This window comes from Halyomorpha halys, unplaced genomic scaffold, assembly GCF_000696795.3.
Source record: "Halyomorpha halys isolate HHAL.00 unplaced genomic scaffold, Hhal_1.1 Scaffold2115.1, whole genome shotgun sequence".
In the NCBI taxonomy this organism is placed as follows: Eukaryota; Metazoa; Arthropoda; class Insecta; order Hemiptera; family Pentatomidae; genus Halyomorpha; species Halyomorpha halys.
This window is the reverse complement of record NW_027107994.1, coordinates 1-17,736: the sequence shown is the minus strand read 5'-3', so window position 1 is coordinate 17,736 and position 17,736 is coordinate 1. Positions and strand designations below refer to the sequence as shown.

Genomic DNA, 17,736 nt, shown 5'->3' with positions numbered 1-17,736 from the left:
TAGTTACATACATCAAAACATTAATCTGCTTCTTAAGATACAATCATACCTTCACTTATATTCTCCATATTACAGGACGTCAAAAATTAAAAAAAAAACAGTAAAACATCACTTCTTTTTCTAAAATATAATTATGTGTAAGTTTAGTTCACTATAATATAATTTTTCATAACCGACTTAATATAAGATCCAACTTACTTCCAGGACTTAAGACATCAAACCAACAACTATATATACTGACCAAATAGACTCTGCACATATACACAATATATATATCGTGAACTAAAAGTTTTTCTCACTAATCTGCCCATTTATTGAGTTTCATCAGTAATATTGATATATAATTTTTATATATTTTTTTCTGAAATAAGTGAATTTTATTATTTGAAAAGATATATGAGAAATTCTTTGGTATGAGGGCCATTTTCTGCTAGAAAATTAAAAAATTTACCGGTATATCTGTTTTTGGAAAGAAAAATAATGATTTTCAGAAGAAATTTTGATTCTTTCCAAAAATGTTCTATTTTTTATTAGGGTATATGGTTCAATTTTGTCCCAATTGCTAAATATCAATTTCTATACTAGTTTAAATGGTGTATTTGTGAAAAAAAGATTTAACATCAAAACTGATCATAACATATTCATCTTTTATGGAAATTAAGTTATTTAATTTGGTTTTAAATTAAATAAGCTGTAAGTTTATTTTGCTAGGCTCAGCAAGAGTATATATAATTCTGTTGTTCCAAAAAAAATAATAGCAAAAAACAGAAAATTTATTTTGTTTGTTATTGATAGAAAACTCGACGAAATAGAACATAGCTGCCAGGAAATTGAGAATCTGGAGACAGGAAAGAAACCTCTGGTTGCTGAAAATAGTGGGCCTAAAATACCAAGAACTTCTCCTGGCAATCATATGGAAATTAAAAAAGGGTAACTATTTCTGATGGACAGAAAGGAGTTGATTCTACATTAATTAATGAATGTGAAATTCTCAAAACAGGGAAAGAAACCTTTAAAGAAATTTTAGAGATCTCAGAACACCCATAACATGTATAATTGATGCTGAGGAAGAAATTAAACAAATGGAAAAGAAGGTATATGGGGTCACCACCAGAGAAGAAAAGTGTCTTAATCTCAGATTCCTAATCAATCTCCAACTTCAGAAATGCCACTTCAACTTGTAGGAATTAGAGTTGGGTTAAATGAAAAATTTTCTGTCACAAGTAATAATGTATTTCTTAAGAAATTCAAAGATAATTTTTATAGACATAAATTATCCCAGTTAGAGGGGCTCTATGAAGAATCCCTGGTCAATTAAAATTCATTTCCTAACAATTCTTCTGAAAGATTGCTGGTCAAATAATAATTTCTGAGAGTTTTGAAGGTGACAGTGTTATCCCTGTCATTGACTGGTTTTAGTTATCAGTAGTTTCTATTTCTAAACTTCATCTCTTTCTTTATTGTTTCCATTGTTGTCAAGATATTCAGAACGAGGTCACCATTGTTTAAGATTTAGTTTGATATGTATTAGAAGTACTAGCTGGGAAAAAAAGAGAAATTGATTATGGCATCCCTTGTGAAGGACGTTTCTATCAATTTACTATGGTTATCATTAATTAAAATAAAATTAAAACCTTTTCTAAAATTGGTATTAAAGGTGGCATGTCAGAAATTATAAAAGTAGGATATGTAATTGGGTATAATTTGAAGGCTTAGTTCAATTAGATCAATTTAATTTAGAATATGATAATTTATATGAATAAATGAATAAATATTCAATATAATGCTTAGGCTTACTCCATTCTTTTGTATTTCACTTGACGTTTGCCCATTATAATTAGTATCTGGTCTAGTTGTGAATTATCACTCTCTATTTTAGAATTGGAATATAAAGTGGCATGTTTTTCATAGGGATATTTTAAGATTGTTATTAATATTTCTTCAGGAAATTTATTTTACTTGTGTTAGCGCTTAACCCCACTATTCATTTAACGTTAAAAGGGATAACTATAAGTACTTATGAACATAAATACAAGTGAATGCTAGGATAGATGGACAGCACAGAAAAATAAAGCTAATTTTGAAAACCTTCACCTAGAAATGGGTTATTAATTTTACACATATAAATAATAAAAGTTTAAAGAACTTCAAGAAAAAAATTCTTCCTACCTACCTTACTACAATGCCATTGGAGTTGAGTACAAAGTCTAAGTGACTTCTCAGCACCACAATCACAACTGACAAGGGAAGTCTTACCACATGGAGAGCAATGGAATGGATGACAAATTTCTGGACAGGAATGTTGCTTGCATTGGAGTATCTTTCCACAAACAGCACCACAAGACCATTCTTTTTCGCTGCAGCGAACAGTTTTCCTTCCACCTTTCTTGCAATAGCAATTGATAGAGATGGTTTTGGGACAAGGGGGGCAAGGTCCTGGGAAGCAAAGAAATAATAGTAACATCAAAAATAATTTAGTAATCATTATCAACATATATATTTAAGGTAATAAGAAACGATCACCATAGACATGATACTAAGGAAATTAAAAAAAAAAGATCTTCAATTTCTTGTCCACTGTATTCAACTTCATGCAGCCAATGATACTTTAAAATGGCCCATTGTTTGCCTCTCTTTGAGGTTTAAGAGTAGCTCATTTAACTATGCACTTATTTGTCGGGATATTTTACTAATCATAACTATTGAATGGAGTGTCAGCTAAAATTCAATATTTAATATGACCCCTTCTGTCTTTTAATGCATGATAAAGTCAGTCAGGTACATTTATCTAACTGCTTTTATTATTTCTAGATATCTAATTCACTAAAATCCCCCCCACACATTTTTTAAATAAATTAAACAGTTGAAACACAACTACTATTAGCAATTTTATCTTAAAAACCCATTAAAGCACTAAACATGCTACCACCCAAATAGTTTGGTAGGTTCTTTTCTCTTATAATTTGACTTATACAACATAATATATCAGCAGCATCTGAACTTGTCCAGTATTTCCATTTTGTCACCTTATGTCACTTTGCTCAAAGGAAGTCTTTAGGATAAATGTTTCCTCAGTATTTTATAATAAAATAAATATCTTTTTGTTGTGTCTTGCTAACTCTTCTTTATATTATCAAACAAATGGACATTCTCAACTTTGCCTTATTTAGTGAATGCATGGTGAGTTGTATGTTAGAAAACTGTTTGTACTCAACAATCAAAACAAGTTTGTCTCGTTTCTCTGTACTGTTGTTATCACAAGAAAGGACTCTCGGACATTCTCTGATCTTGAAACATGATCTCTCAGTCCTGCTTCTAAACATTATTTATTTTTTTTTTTTACTAATTCATTTAGCATCCTTTCTCTGTGATGTTTGTGTCTATAGCTCCACTGGCTCTTCGTGCTGAAAATCTTCCATAGTTCTCTCAGCAAGTGTTATAATGAAAAAAGTGGTAAAAATATGTACTATAAGGGAAAATGGATAAGAAGTAGAGATTGCACTAATTAGTAGATGCGATAATAATGGACATAATGTAACTACCAGATCTGTCAGGAATCCTTAAATAGTCTAACCAAAAGAGGCTTTTAAACTCACCAATATTTTTTAACAAACAACATAATAACAGGGAAAGTTGTTATTAGTACCAGATATTACTACTACATATGTGTCACTCTACCAGAATTTTCCGAACTTCTTTTTTCAAATCATTCAGTCGCTAGAGTGTGCTGACACCCAGAAATCCTGCCTGTGGCCCACCCAATACGTAGTACCATTAAGTGACCACAGATCTTTAACCTTCCGAATAAGGAAACATACCAAATCTAAATGTTTCTCTTCTACATCCCAAATCAAGAAGTTCCTATAAGAAGACTGAATGAAGAAATTTATTATTTGGTCAACATTTTTCAATTATGTTCTAGAAGTTTGAAGAAATATATCCATGAAAGTAATGAAAAGAAATAATAGAATTCCCAGTTATCTCTATTAAAATAAACATTAACCTCTTCATTCGGCATGTATATCTATCAGAGGGATGGTTCCTTGCCACCTCTCAGGTCTTGGTGGAGAGACAATTTCTCGGAAGAGTGGGTTGGCCCAGACTTCAGCTTGTAAATGAGCTTCAGCCCATCAAGGAATTTCATTTGCTGTCATTATGGGACAGAGAGGAGTTGTAGTTCTTTGTATACAGCCCTCTGTAGTGAGATACCTTGGAAGATCTGCTGCAGGACGGAGTTCTGATAGCTCTGCAGAGCAGGCCGTCTGTAGCTTAGGAGGTTAAGGCCTTAGCAACCTGAGAACTGAAGGTGGTGCCAATTGGAATCCGGCCTGGAGGTGGACTTTTTCATTTTCATGGCGGTCCCATATACTGATGAAAAACTTGACCCCCATCATGGTTAGAATAGGTCACCTCTAGGAAACCCCCTCCCCCCATAGGTCAGAATTGACCAGTAAGGGGGTCATAAAAAAAAAAACAAGATAACTCCGCAGTTGCTTCAACATGGTTTAATATAGGTGGCATAGCAGAGGTGCACCATAGAGCAGGGTAGGTCTGATGCCTTATAAATTTGCAGCTTCAGTTGAAGGAAAAGCTGTAGTGACTTGAACAGATGGTACAGCCTGTAAATCTTTTGGTGAGCTAGCTTAAGTTTCTCTCAGACAAGAGTGGAAAAGGTGGAGATTCACTGGCTTATCTCGTAGACCCTGAAGTGGGTGGGTAGAGGCTTCTTTCCTTTCCAGAACATCACAATGGTGTCAGCATTGACTAGGTTCACCCTGATCTCCCAGCTTGACCACCAGCTGATGTTGGCTGTGGTGTTTTCTCCAGGGTGAGCCATTTTAGCATTATGGAAGCGTAGATGCCGATATCGTTCACATAAGCTGCTACCACTGTAACTTGATACTGCATTCAGATCATTAGTGCCGTGATAATGACAAACAGTAAAGGTCCCAGTAACAAGCCTTGAGATACTCTGCAGGTGGTGGGGATGGGAGTCAAAAAGCTCTCGCTGACTCATACAACAAAAAATCTGCTGAAGTAGCTTTTCATCAGTTGGCATAGAGAGGAGGGGAACTTGAACTCCTCCAGTCTGCGGAGTAGTAGCGGGTGGGACACGCTCTCGAAAGCTTGGCTGCAGTCCAGTTAGGGAAAGAATTTGTTTATTTCTTCTAAGCCCCATGGCTACGTGGGGATAAAGTCATGATGAAAATGGGTTGTGTGTGTCTACCATCTTTGTGGCTGTCCTATCGGTGTCAGTGTCCTAAATAATGGGTTTGTACAATACTGAAGGCTGTCAAAAAATTTGATATGTCTCCTCAATATAAATTTTGTCACTGTCGGTAGTTCAAATGTTGTATATATTATACTATACATCTCAGTATACCACTTTAATACTGTTGGAGACTCTTGGCCGTTGAAGGTGCCGTTGGTCAACATTGGTGCTACATAGAGCAGGGTTGACCTCAGCACATTTTTGTAGATCATTAATTTGAGGCGGTGAGAAAGATTAGGAGAAGTTAGCAGGTGATTAAGCCCTGTAATACTTGGACCTAACCTGTTTGATCTTCTTATTACAATGGCGAGCCAGTCTTAGGTGTCTGTCAAGGGTGAAACCCAGATATACTATAGTGCCTGTAGGTCTATTCTCGCACCCTTCCACCTTATAGGCTTTAGGGAGAGGATGCTTGTTCTTCTGGAAGGAGAAAATAATACAGTCGATCTTCTTGGGATTAACTGTAATATTCAGCCCTTCCAGTTTCTTGTTTATTTCCGCCTGTTGCAGAGCTGTCTCTGCGTTGATTGAACTACTGTAGATGGCTATATCATTGGCATAAACAGCTACAATAGCCTTGTTGTACTTGGCTCCAACAGTTTCAGCCGTATATACTGAAAAAGGTATTGGAGATAGCACAGATCCCTGGGGAATTGTAGGATTTGTAAGTTAAATTTAATAATATTTATAATTATGTGCAATCTATTAATGGGAAGGTGAAATTTAGAAAGTCTTGGTTTTAAATATTCAAATTAAAATAATAGTAAAATTAAATATACAATGAAATAAGGCCTGCTTGACTTGCTAGAAAAAGACAAGTCAGTTAATGTATAGAAAAAAAATAAATAAAAAAATACCTGGATGGCATAACAATAAACAATAGTGACCACATGAAGGAGAAAGACTTTTATTACAAACTTCTCCACATGAATGAGGAACTAACCATGGTTGAAATTCTGGATTATGTTTTTGGCCACAGAAACATAAATAAGCATTTGGAATAAAGGTTTGTTCATAATCCTTACGACACTTTGGGCTGAAAAAAAAAAGTATTGTGATGCTTATTTAATTTTTTTTAAAAAGTTATTTATATGAAAAGTAAAAATTGCTACACTGTATTTATTGGGTAGCTATGGAAATATAAGTTAAAATATTCAGAATTCATTTGATAAGAGACTTAAAAATATCACTACAATATATTACTTTCCAGGTAAGTTTTATTTTGTGAAACATTTTATCACTAGAGATATATATTTCCTTCATGTACGTTTTGGGGCTCTTCTTTAATCTAAAGGATGATACATGTGAAACTTCACCATTCCATAAAATATACTAGCATATCCTTTTCTTAATAAAACACACAATAGTTATTAATCTTGCCTCAATTGTATACATTGTCCTTATCTATATAAAATATTTAGTCAAGTTTTAGTTAAATTATATAATATACTACTATTTTCTTTTTAATTTTCACCATCAGACTGGACTAAAATCCCTAGCTTAATCCCTTTAAACCCTCCCCTCTATTACTATTGTTATGGTATTGTCTCCGTAGAGAGCTTTCCTTTTTAATTTTTATTTCAGGAATATTGTAAATTGGATGCTATTATAACTGGAATTTATAAATGATTATCATTTTTAAGATCAGAATTATGGTTTTTTGTAAAGCTATTGTTATGTCAGCACTGTTACCTTCGTGTTTTTAGTTGAAGTAGCATAGAACCAGATATCCAACTCACAAAATGTATTACACCAAATTGACTAACAAACTAAAAGTATAAATTAGATAATTCAAAATTTTCTTAACTTTACAGAAAATCTAACTACTGACAACTCCTTTGTCGTAAACTTTTAAGAGGCTTTTATTATATGACTGTAATAAGACCAATATACGGACATATAGAGTTGAACTTTGGGTCTCCACTAAACCTTCAAATTCCTTTTGTATCCAATCCAAAATTATCCTCAATGCTCCTTACTTTGTCACAAATTAAATCATACATAAAGACCTTAATGTTCCATATGTAACTGAACCAGATATCATTCCTTCCATTATATACTCCCAAACCACTTGTTTATAACCTTGCTTCCTCTTCCATTCCTGACAATCGCCCGAGGCACCTGAAAAGAAGATGGCCACGAGACCTGCTGATGTAAAAACATCATTACAGTGCTACCAATAGGTAGTTTCACTATTCGCCTGTACCACTCCATTATAACTGAGATCAAATTTACTGAATGTATTATGTACAGTTAGTTGTAAATTTCAATGAAGATATTTAAAAAAAAAAAATTTATAATATTTTATATAAATTTTCAGTTAATTCTGTTACATAATTTATTTTAAAGAATTTTATTGATAATCTCCAAAGTTATTTTCATTATTCTCCATATTGTTAAGTATTGTTTCATATTTATTGTTATTTGTATTTTTATAATAATCTGTGTAGTTTGATTTTTTATATCATTTTATGTCTTTTTGCTTTTCGCTTTATTATTTGTTACTTTATTATCACATCTTTCCTTATATATTGTTCTCCTTTCGTGCGTATACAAAGTGCTCTCCAATATTCTCTTTGAGAAACTTGTTCCTCAAAGAGAACTGGGTAAATACCAGGCAGGGTTCAGAAGAGGAAGGTCCACAACAGATCAAATATTCACTCTAAGAACGATTTCTAAAGAAATGCAAAGAACATGGGACTGTTACTAATCTTTTTGTGGACTTTAAATAACCCATCCAGAACTTTACCAGGCCCTAGAAAAAATGAATGTTCCGAAAAAACTCATACGATTGGTGAAGATGACTACGACTGGTTCAAATTGTGTTGTTCGCATCTGCCATAACTTATCAGACTCCTTCGACACTAATTGTGGTGTGAGACAAGGCGAATAGCATGTCTCCTTTATAAATTTGCAGGGGAGAAGGCTGTTCGCGAGATAGGTATTCAACTCCATGCCACTATATTTAACAACGCAGTCCAGTTAATAGGGTACACCAACGATTTCGGCATTATTGCCCGATCGGAACAAAGCCTGAGAGAGTCATTCCTTGCTGTGGAGGGTACTGCAAGAAAACTGGGTCTTGTAGTTATTGAGAACAAGACAAAGTACTTGAGCGCTGGAGGATGTGGATCAGAAACAAGAACATTTGATGCAGGTTCATTCAAGTTCAAGAGGGTGAGCTGTTTCATATACCTGGGAACTGAAGTGAACAGCCAAAACAATATCTTTCAGGAGATTAGCAAAAGGATTGCTGCTGCCAGCTGATGCTGCTTTGGTCTGGCAAGACATTTCACAAGCGGGTTGCTCTCTAATGAGACCAAGGTTAATCTCTATCAAATACTTGTACGTTCCATTGTCACATATGGGTCTGAGGCTTGGAACTTCACTAAAGCTGATGAAGCATGACTCTTGGTCTTAGAGCGGTCCATTTTGAGAGAAATATTTGGACCTGTTAGAAAGGGAAATGTAAGGAGAAAAAGGAAGAACACAGAGCTATTGGCTTTGTACACAGACAATGATGTCAAGTTTATAAGGTTGGGTAGACTCCAATAAGCAGGTCATGTGGCAAGGATACACGGTGTTGACATCCCAAATAAGGTCCTATCCAAGCAGGTACATGGAATGAGAAGAGTGGGGAGGCCGAACATGAGATGGTTGGATGCTGTTTCTATGGATCTACGGGTCCTCCTGGGAACCCAAAACTGGAGAGTTTCAGCAGAAGATAGGATGGCCTGGCAGGAGCTACTAGAGGAGGCCCAGGCTCGGTAACGTACTGTCGCACCAATCATGACTTTATTATCACTGTTCTTACTGTACCATAATTTGTATATCAGTATTTATGGTTATTCATTTTCTCTTAATAAATGGTATATTAATGTTTTTATTTCTTTCATATATTTTTCATTAATTATTCTTTGGGTTTTGTTTATAAAGTTTTTTATCGTGTCTACTTTTTCTGTCTATGGATGATTGGATAGATAATTTAAAATTTTATAACTTATTATTGGTTAGGATTATTTGAACCATTTTGTTTCTATTTTCATATTATCTTTATTTAATATCAATCTCAAGTTTAATATATAATATTGTTGTTCATGGCTTTTTCAATTGTAAATTTTAATTGGTCACCCTGGCTGTTGAACCGCTTCACAATTTCATCTTCTTTATTTTTATTTATAATCAGTAATAAGTTATATATGTATTTTTTAATCAACATTAGCTTATATTTTAATGCTTCTAAACATTTTAAATTAGGTTATTCATATATATTCCACTGAGGTACATGGCCATGTTGATTGGCAGGGCTCTGGCTTGCAAGTGATACTCATCATTATATTTAAAGAAGGCATTATTACAAACATAAAGGAAGAGCCCCAAAACGTAGATGAAAAAAACATAGACGTATAGTGAGAACATGTAGGAAGGGTTCCACGAAATAAAACTTACATGGAAAATAATAATTAACCATCCAAATGAAAAACATTGAGTAGAATATATTATTTTTGATGACATAAAAGGAATACTTAAAGTAATAAAAGGTATATTGTTTACCAAACAAAATGAGGAAGACAACAATAGAAGGTTTGGGGAGATCAAAATCAAATTTATTCGAAGCCATTGATCATTATTGGAAAGTCAGAAAAGCATAGTTACTTCAAGCAAATATTGAACATATATTTTCTTCTCTAAGATTAATTTAAAGGTCCATTACATCAGTCAATGAGGAATTATTTACTGTATGCCAATTCATTTATTAAAATCATGGAATATATTTAATATTATAGGTTAATGTTTTTAACAACACATACATTAGTAGTAAATAAACAAGTTCCTTTTTAAGAAAACTTTATAAATTAATTTAGTTCATATAAAAACATTTTAACTGGAACAGGAACAAATAAGTTTGATTTCAGATCGAGGTAGAGATACTAAAAAATCATCGTATAATACTACAAACAATTTCTGACTTTATTGACTAATAAATAAATCATTAGGCCACAGAAAAGATCAGAAAAAATGCAGTTGCTTCATGTAAACCAGGTCAAAAAAATTTGTTTAAATATAAATCAAGCTCATATCTGTTTTCAGCATTCCAAAAATACCATAAATTAAAAAATGCATATATATACCTAAAATTTCTGTTATCATTTGATCATTTTTTGGGAAAAATTCACATTCAAATTGACTTAGTTGATCCAACTGGCATACTTGGATGGAAATCGATTGGTTGGATTCTTTGGGAACTATGAAAGATATTCATGTTTGCTGAAAATAAATAAGAAGTTGTTTTATACCAAAACCATTGCCTGGAAATAAAAATAAAAATACTAGAACAATGACCTGCTTTATTTGATGTAACTATATATTTTTTAAAATTACTATGAGAAATAGTTGACCGTGAATGACGTACGAGAAGATAGTTGGGGGTCCGGTCAAAATGAAACACAAATAAGTTGGTGTAACAATAGGTTACACCAACTTATTTGTGTTTCATTTTGACCGCACCCCCAACCATCTTCTCCTCATATATTTTTTTTTTTTACTTTTCAACAGCCTGAGCTCATTAATACTATATGGTCTGCACAGATTTAGTTCTAGCTTTAGTATGTAACTGGTCTTGTTTTTTTTTTTTTTTTTTTTTATAAAAACCACGTCCATGTCAAGCAAAAATCTGAATTCAAAACACTTAAGCTTTAACATAGCTTTTCCTTCCGAGATATAAAAAAAAAGAAAAGATATAAGGCGACGCATGACACCACTGTGTTTTAGTATTCTATATGAAAAAATAATAATCCAAAATACTATGCTTTGTTAGATGCAAAATAGTAAGAGTAAACAATTAAGGTAAAAACAAAAAAATCTGAAAACAATTTTTTTTATTTGGCTAGGCCCATGGGAAGGAATACCAGAATATGTTTCCAATTGTATTGGATGTAGTCATCAAATAAAATTTGGTTAAAATTGGAGACGCCTTCACTGTCATCCCCTTGTTAAACAGAATTTTTTGGAGTAAAGTCACACCCAAATAAATATTACAATTGCGATAAGTATATAATTTCTGTGAGATAACAACAAAAATAAAAATATTAATTACCACTGCCATAAAATATTGTTTGTTTTAAAACCAGGTCTTTCTTCAACAGCAAGTTTTTGATGAGCAATACTGTCTTTAGCCCATCTTTGAATACATAGTAAATGGAAAAACCCAAAACAAGATGAGCAACTCCATATCTGAAAAATATAAATCCAACTTACCGATAAAACAAAAATCCACAGATTATGAGCAATGAAAAATAAAATTACTTGGTTATTTCGCTTAACCGTTGCTATACAAATCAAACAAGCAGCAGCACCAGAATGGAAAACATTTTCTAAAAAATTCTGGGTACGTTGTAAATCTTCATTTTTCCCACCATATTGGGAATAATTCTTGATTACATATCCTGAAAACAGTAAATTATAGATTAACGAGGATTTAAAAAGAAATACCACCTTTCTAAAAATCTGGCAAACCCGCAAGAAATACATCTCTGAGGACACCCTAGACTGTCCATATGGAGCTATGTGTCATCATTTACTCGAGGTGGCCATAATTTTACAAAGCATAATGGATCTGGATAATGGATGGAGTGGTCCTAATAACTTAACCTTTAAGGCATCAGGATAATTACAAAATAAAAAAAATCAATAAATGAAGTTGACAAAACATTTAATTACATTCAGCTAATTAAAAAATGGGTTGATTAAGCCAGTGAGAAAGAAAGCGGCATAAGTTATTTTTATTTATTGCAAGACATTCATTTTTTTGATACAATAGAATTATATAATATTTGTATATAACCAACATAGTATTTAAGTAAATATTATCAACTTAAATAATAAAAGTACTATTACAATATATATATCATTCAAGTAAATTAACAAAAACTTTAATTTCATACAATAAATAAGGGACTCAAAAAAACTTTCATTCTCACGGACTCAATACAACTAATAATTAAATAATAGACCAATTAAAGAACATTTTGGTCACAGCATAACAATCAGACGTATCAAAGGCTTAAATTTTCATTGATAAATAACTTATAAGAATTAAAGTGGATATAGTTAGCTAACAGCAATAGTAATTTACAATGATAATTTATCAGGGGCCATCAGACTGATCTTGGTATTAAGATTTCATCTGATATTAGACCACTAGGCCAATTAAAATTAAGACTTTAAAGAATAAATGTTATAATTTTTATGGTGAGATAATACTACATATACCTAAAATATTGTTTGTCTCTAATTCTTCTTCTTCATCAGAGGAAGATAAATGCTTATCTTCTAAATGTTTTTGGACCAGCAGTTGTAATTTCAATTGAGCTTCTTTAAATTTAGCTTCTCCAGTTTTTCTTTCCCTGTTTTCCTGAATGGATTTTTTAGCGCTACCTTTTTTAGAAGTTTTCTGTTGAAATACGTTTCTAGAAGGATTGTTATCCATATTATTGACACTAAAACCAGCAACTAAGACGGAAAAAGCCTGTTCACAGGAAAAAGATTGATTTTAATGAAATTGGATTAACAAATAGAAGGAATTTCAATTAGGACGACCAGTAGATAACAGTACCAATCAAAACCAACATTTGAAGCAAAAACCAATTGGCTGTTGACCATAATTGCAACGTTTGCAACGTCAACGGTATCGATGTTCCCCTCTTCAATCATAATGCAGTTGATAAGATTTTTCTCTTTGGAAATAGGAACCCCTTGGTGAAAGATATAAATCTCGTTGAGAAACCCAGGCGCGTTCCCACCGAGATATATTAAAGATTAACTTTTTTATCAAGTGTTGTTCAAAATGATTACATTGAGCAATCAGGCAGGCTCGGCATCGTCCTTCAGGTATATATTAGAAAGTAATCAAATTTAGATAAATTATAGGCTGGAATAATGTAATTTTGTAATAACGTAATAATTTTTTATTTCTCTTCGTACATCAAACTACTAAGTTTATGAATACAAATTTTACTAGTTTGTCACAATACAACATTTATTAACTGTTTTAAACTACATACTACAAAGTGGAAGAAGATATTTGACCGTATGAAATATTGGTATGCAAAAGAAGTTCGTAGCGTTTTTTTACTAGTGATTTCAATTAAGGCTAAATGTACCGATTTTTAGTAAGTTTTTTTTCAAGAGATGGCAGCACTTTCGGCGCAAATTTACTTTTCTTCTCATTTGAATACGGATTAATAAATTTCCCATCTGTAAACAGATTTACCATCTAGAACCCCATAGAAGTTACTGAAATTGGCTTAATAATTTTTGTTGTAATGATTTTGGGATTTAAAAAATTTATCTTGGTTATTATTTGTAAATCAAAAAAAGTGAGCTTATAGGCACTTGACCACAAGCAAATAAAACAAGTCTGCGCAAACAGATTCATTTTTGGTAGCATAGGATGATCGTAAAGAGAAAAATACGATTTAGGATTAAAACCGCGAGATTTGTAATTGCTATACCAGAGGAAGTGGCAGCTTACCCCCACTTCTCTAGACGTTGATGCTACGAGAGCCGCAATGTTTGTCTGCTTGATCTATGAATTTCCACATATTTTTGATATAAAATAATTTTAATTTTAATAATAATGTATTTAATTTTTTTTCTTTAGGTAAATTTTGATTTCCTTATGAAAATATTTTATTGCTAAATTTATCATAATTTACCATTGTAATCACTATATTGTTTTAGTTTATTTTTCTCATATTTAGAGGAATAACCAGACCAACAGAGGCCCGAGAGAATCGAACTAGGACAAATTGTATGGGTTCCAAGAGCGGGAGGGCCTCTTCAGGAAGCAGTGGTGGTCTCCGTGATGTCTGTGGATGCCGCTGGAGATGGCGAAAAAAAGTGCGTTAAGGTCGAGTGGCAGTATGGGAAAGGGGTAGTATTGGGCAAGACATTGTCGATTGGTGATGTCTTTCCAAGATTGCCTACAGTACTGCAGACAAATGAGACGGAAAAAGAACAGGACAGACAAGATCCTCCTCCACAGACAATTGAGAAAGTCTGTCCAGTCTGTGGGCTGACTTTTAAGGGTGATGGAGGTCTCGGAACCCATATAATAAGTATAAGTAGCATCCCAGGGAGGCAAACAACAAAAAATTAAGGGGCTTACTATGTATTGTAACTGATAATGAGGTCAGAGAGGGGGAGATAGACCATATCAAAATAGAAATAGGCAAATGGTTGTTAAAAATTTTAAAGTTAAAATTAAAAATTTTAAATGTTAAAGTTAAAAATTTTAATTCTGCGGATTTCGACAGGGCAGGAGGCGATTTCTTGAATTTTCTTAAAAATATTAACGCCAAACTGCCGGGCCCACAGCACCCTGCCATCAAATTCTATAAAATGAGGATAACAAATAAAACTGAAATGGCTAACAAGGGTGCGGGGAAGGTGTCGAATCCGCAGAGAGCTATTAAGGCAGATAGGAACCGTCGGCAGGAGCAGTACCAATATGAATTAGCTCAATACAATTATTATAATAGAAGGAAAAAAGTGGTACAGAGCATTACGAACGCCGAAGCCCCCCAAGCAATGAACATTAAAGATAGCCGACATTAAGAAACATTTCAGAAGCCTCTTTGAAAAAGAGAATCTCCGCAAACGTGCGGATTATGATAAATGCGCCCCGATGCCAAATTCGATGTCCATAGATAGTCGGGTGGTGAAGAGAGCTATTAAGTCGACATCGTTGGACTCATCGCCGGATGGTGTGTTGGTCCCCACAATTAAATACTTCGATGTAACACACATCATCAAGTATATTGCGGAGATCATGCTGAAGGTGGTATATGTACCAGAGCATCTACGCCAAGGGTGCGCAATATTGGTCTACAATAGAAAAGGAGACCCACAAAGTGTTTCCTCCTGGAGGCCAATAACGATATACTCGATTGTGCGCCGAATCATCAAGAAGGTTCTGGATACGAAATTGAGAAAGCAGGTAACCTTCAGCAAATGTCAAAAGGGCTTCATAAAAGGTCTACTGGGAACACATGTAAGCGCCAGAATCATCGACGCGATCATAAAAGATGCCAAAAATAAGAAAAAAAGATTGCGCGGTGGTTTTTCTGGACGTGATAGGGGCTTTTGACAACGTTGGTCATGGACACATAGTGATCTCGCTGGAGGCAAGAGGTGTGTCATCCGACATCACAAATGTGATTGCGGCTCTCCTTACCACAAATAAAATAAAGATTAATATAGGAACCCACACGACTAGCCAGATCAGTGTCTTGCGGGGGGTGCCTCAGGGCGGGCCCTTGTCGCCTTCGCTGTTCAACCTATCCATTGATCATTTGTACCGCGAGCTCTGTGATCAGGAGTTTGAGTATAAGTTGGGGTACGACCTGAAAAGTGACGAAGAGAGTGAATCCTCACAGGATTCGCAGACGATCAGGATGTAACGGCGCGCGACAGGGGTTCTGTGGAAAGAATAATAAATAATGTCCAGAGGCTGCTCGCGGAGATTAGTCTGGCAATATATGCAAAGAAAAGAGTGGGTATCGTAATAGACAAAGGAGAGCTGCGGTTAACAAGGCTCTTCCTTGAGAACACGGAGGTCACCCAAAAATCGGGCAAAAGCCGAGGACACCATCAAATATCTTGGATGTACATTCTCGGAAGAGTTAGTATTTTGAGAAGAGGTGGTGACAAATATAACTAATAACCTCGATAAATTGGTGACCTCGTGCCTGCTCAAGCCCGAACAGAAGATCATCGTTGTCAATCAATACTTGTTCCCGGGCCTTGTTTACACTCCCCTCCAGACTGCTTCCCTCACAAAGATACGTCCTGCGATATTGGAGGACATTGATACCAATATCCGCAGGAGTATCAAGGTCATCATCGGGCTCCCCGCTAACACCTCGTCGGCGATGCTGTACGCACCCAGGAGGTATCGAGAACTGGGTCTGATCCGCTGGGAAGCTCCACTACAGCATTGGTCCATTGCCCAGCGACTGTCGAATGTTCCGGATGCCCTCTTTTAGTCTATATTCAGTTACGAAGACGAAATCGCGGCATGTGCTGATAGACTTGGGTGGATAAGGGCAACCTAAGTGTGAGAGCTCTACGGCAGTCGTTGCATGAAAAAGCTTTCGAAGAATGGGCCAGTTACAGGTGTTCGCCATTTCAAAGAGACCACGAGAGCTAATAGATATGTATGTGAGAAGCAGGTACTCGCGATTGCGATCTTAGGAGAAAATATTATTTTGGACTCTCTGGGAATCATACATTACCTGCATGGGAATTAGCTCGGAGATTATTCATTGTTTTATTTTAATTTGTGGACCTGTCGATTTGTGTGTTTTAACTTATTTATTCATTAAATTATTTTATTTTATTAGTACTATTATTTATTTTATTTTTTTAAACTTATTTATCCATTCAAGTGTTTCTTGTAACCGGCTTTTTATTATCTTTTGATTGATATATTTTCCTTTGAATCTATGTGTTAGTCTTGTTCTCGTAGAATGTATTTATTTGTTTTTTTTTTGGTAAACTGATCTACTGCTGTGAATATTATTGAATATTTATATACAACTTATTAATACTTTTGCTGCCACCGTTTATCCAGCTTGAGCTCACTTCGTGTTTCCTGATATTCCAGTTGCAAACTCCTCCTGAGACTTCTGAACCTACAGGAAACACAGGTTAGTGCTATATACTTTTAAGTTACTTGTACGCGAAGTGACATTTCTTCCTTCAGTGCCCGACATAAGACATGAGTTTTTTTTTCCTGGCAAGAAGCACCGCGGCCTTTGAGGGCCTTATGTACGCCGTCCCTCCTCTGCTCAAAACAGGCCAATTGCCTTCGCAAATCTGGATACTGTAAGGATCCACTGTTTCGCAAAGTTTGGGATCCAAGATACGATCAGTACAGCGATGAGCACAGTGAGGTGGCAAAGCACGGTCCCCTTGGTCGACGTCCTCGCCGAGGGAAGGACTTCTGGCTCTGCAGCGTGAAGTCACCCACACCTCAACACAACCAGCCGGAATGGCCCCTCCCCATTCCTTGTTAGCCCCTGGCTTTAGAGCCCCAAATGTATAAACCGCCTTCAGCGGACCCAGCTTCCACATCTTATAATGCCACAAGGCAAAAGAAGATATAAAATTGTAAATAAGTGTATATATCCTAGTCTTAAGTAATATATATTGTAATTGTTTAAAATAAATAAAAATTTTTAGGAGGTTAGAAAAAAAAAAAAAAAAAAAAAAAAAAAAAAAAAAAAAAAACCATCAGATCATCGATCTCCCGCTCAGCAGCCTCAACAGCCACTACCACAGCCTGCCCCGGTGACCAGTACCTCTAGCCAGCCTCACATGGAACAACTATTTGCCCGCATGGACCAAATGATGAACATGGTAACGATGCTAATGGATATGATGGGCAAGATCCTAGCTCG

The 17,736-nt window shown here is 34.7% G+C and overlaps 1 protein-coding gene across 2 annotated transcripts in view; it reads right to left on the bottom strand.

Moving 5' to 3' along the window:
• The window catches only part of LOC106691150 (NF-X1-type zinc finger protein NFXL1), a 35,765-nt gene extending 22,759 nt beyond the window's left edge, over positions 1–13,006 (bottom strand). Inside the window, exons 1-6 of one of the 2 annotated variants that reach the window (XM_014436829.2) lie at positions 12,888–13,006; positions 12,545–12,800; positions 11,579–11,718; positions 11,370–11,506; positions 6,130–6,308; positions 2,174–2,436 (exon numbers count right to left, since the gene is read on the bottom strand). In XM_014436829.2, the coding sequence (XP_014292315.1) occupies positions 2,174–2,436; positions 6,130–6,308; positions 11,370–11,506; positions 11,579–11,718; positions 12,545–12,761 (936 nt within the window). In that variant the 5' untranslated portion in view covers positions 12,762–12,800; positions 12,888–13,006. Of the gene's footprint in view, positions 1–2,173; positions 2,437–6,129; positions 6,309–11,369; positions 11,507–11,578; positions 11,719–12,544 lie in introns of both variants that reach the window. The other variant, XM_014436828.2, reaches the window with a different exon arrangement.
• Positions 13,007–17,736: the final 4,730 nt, after the last annotated feature.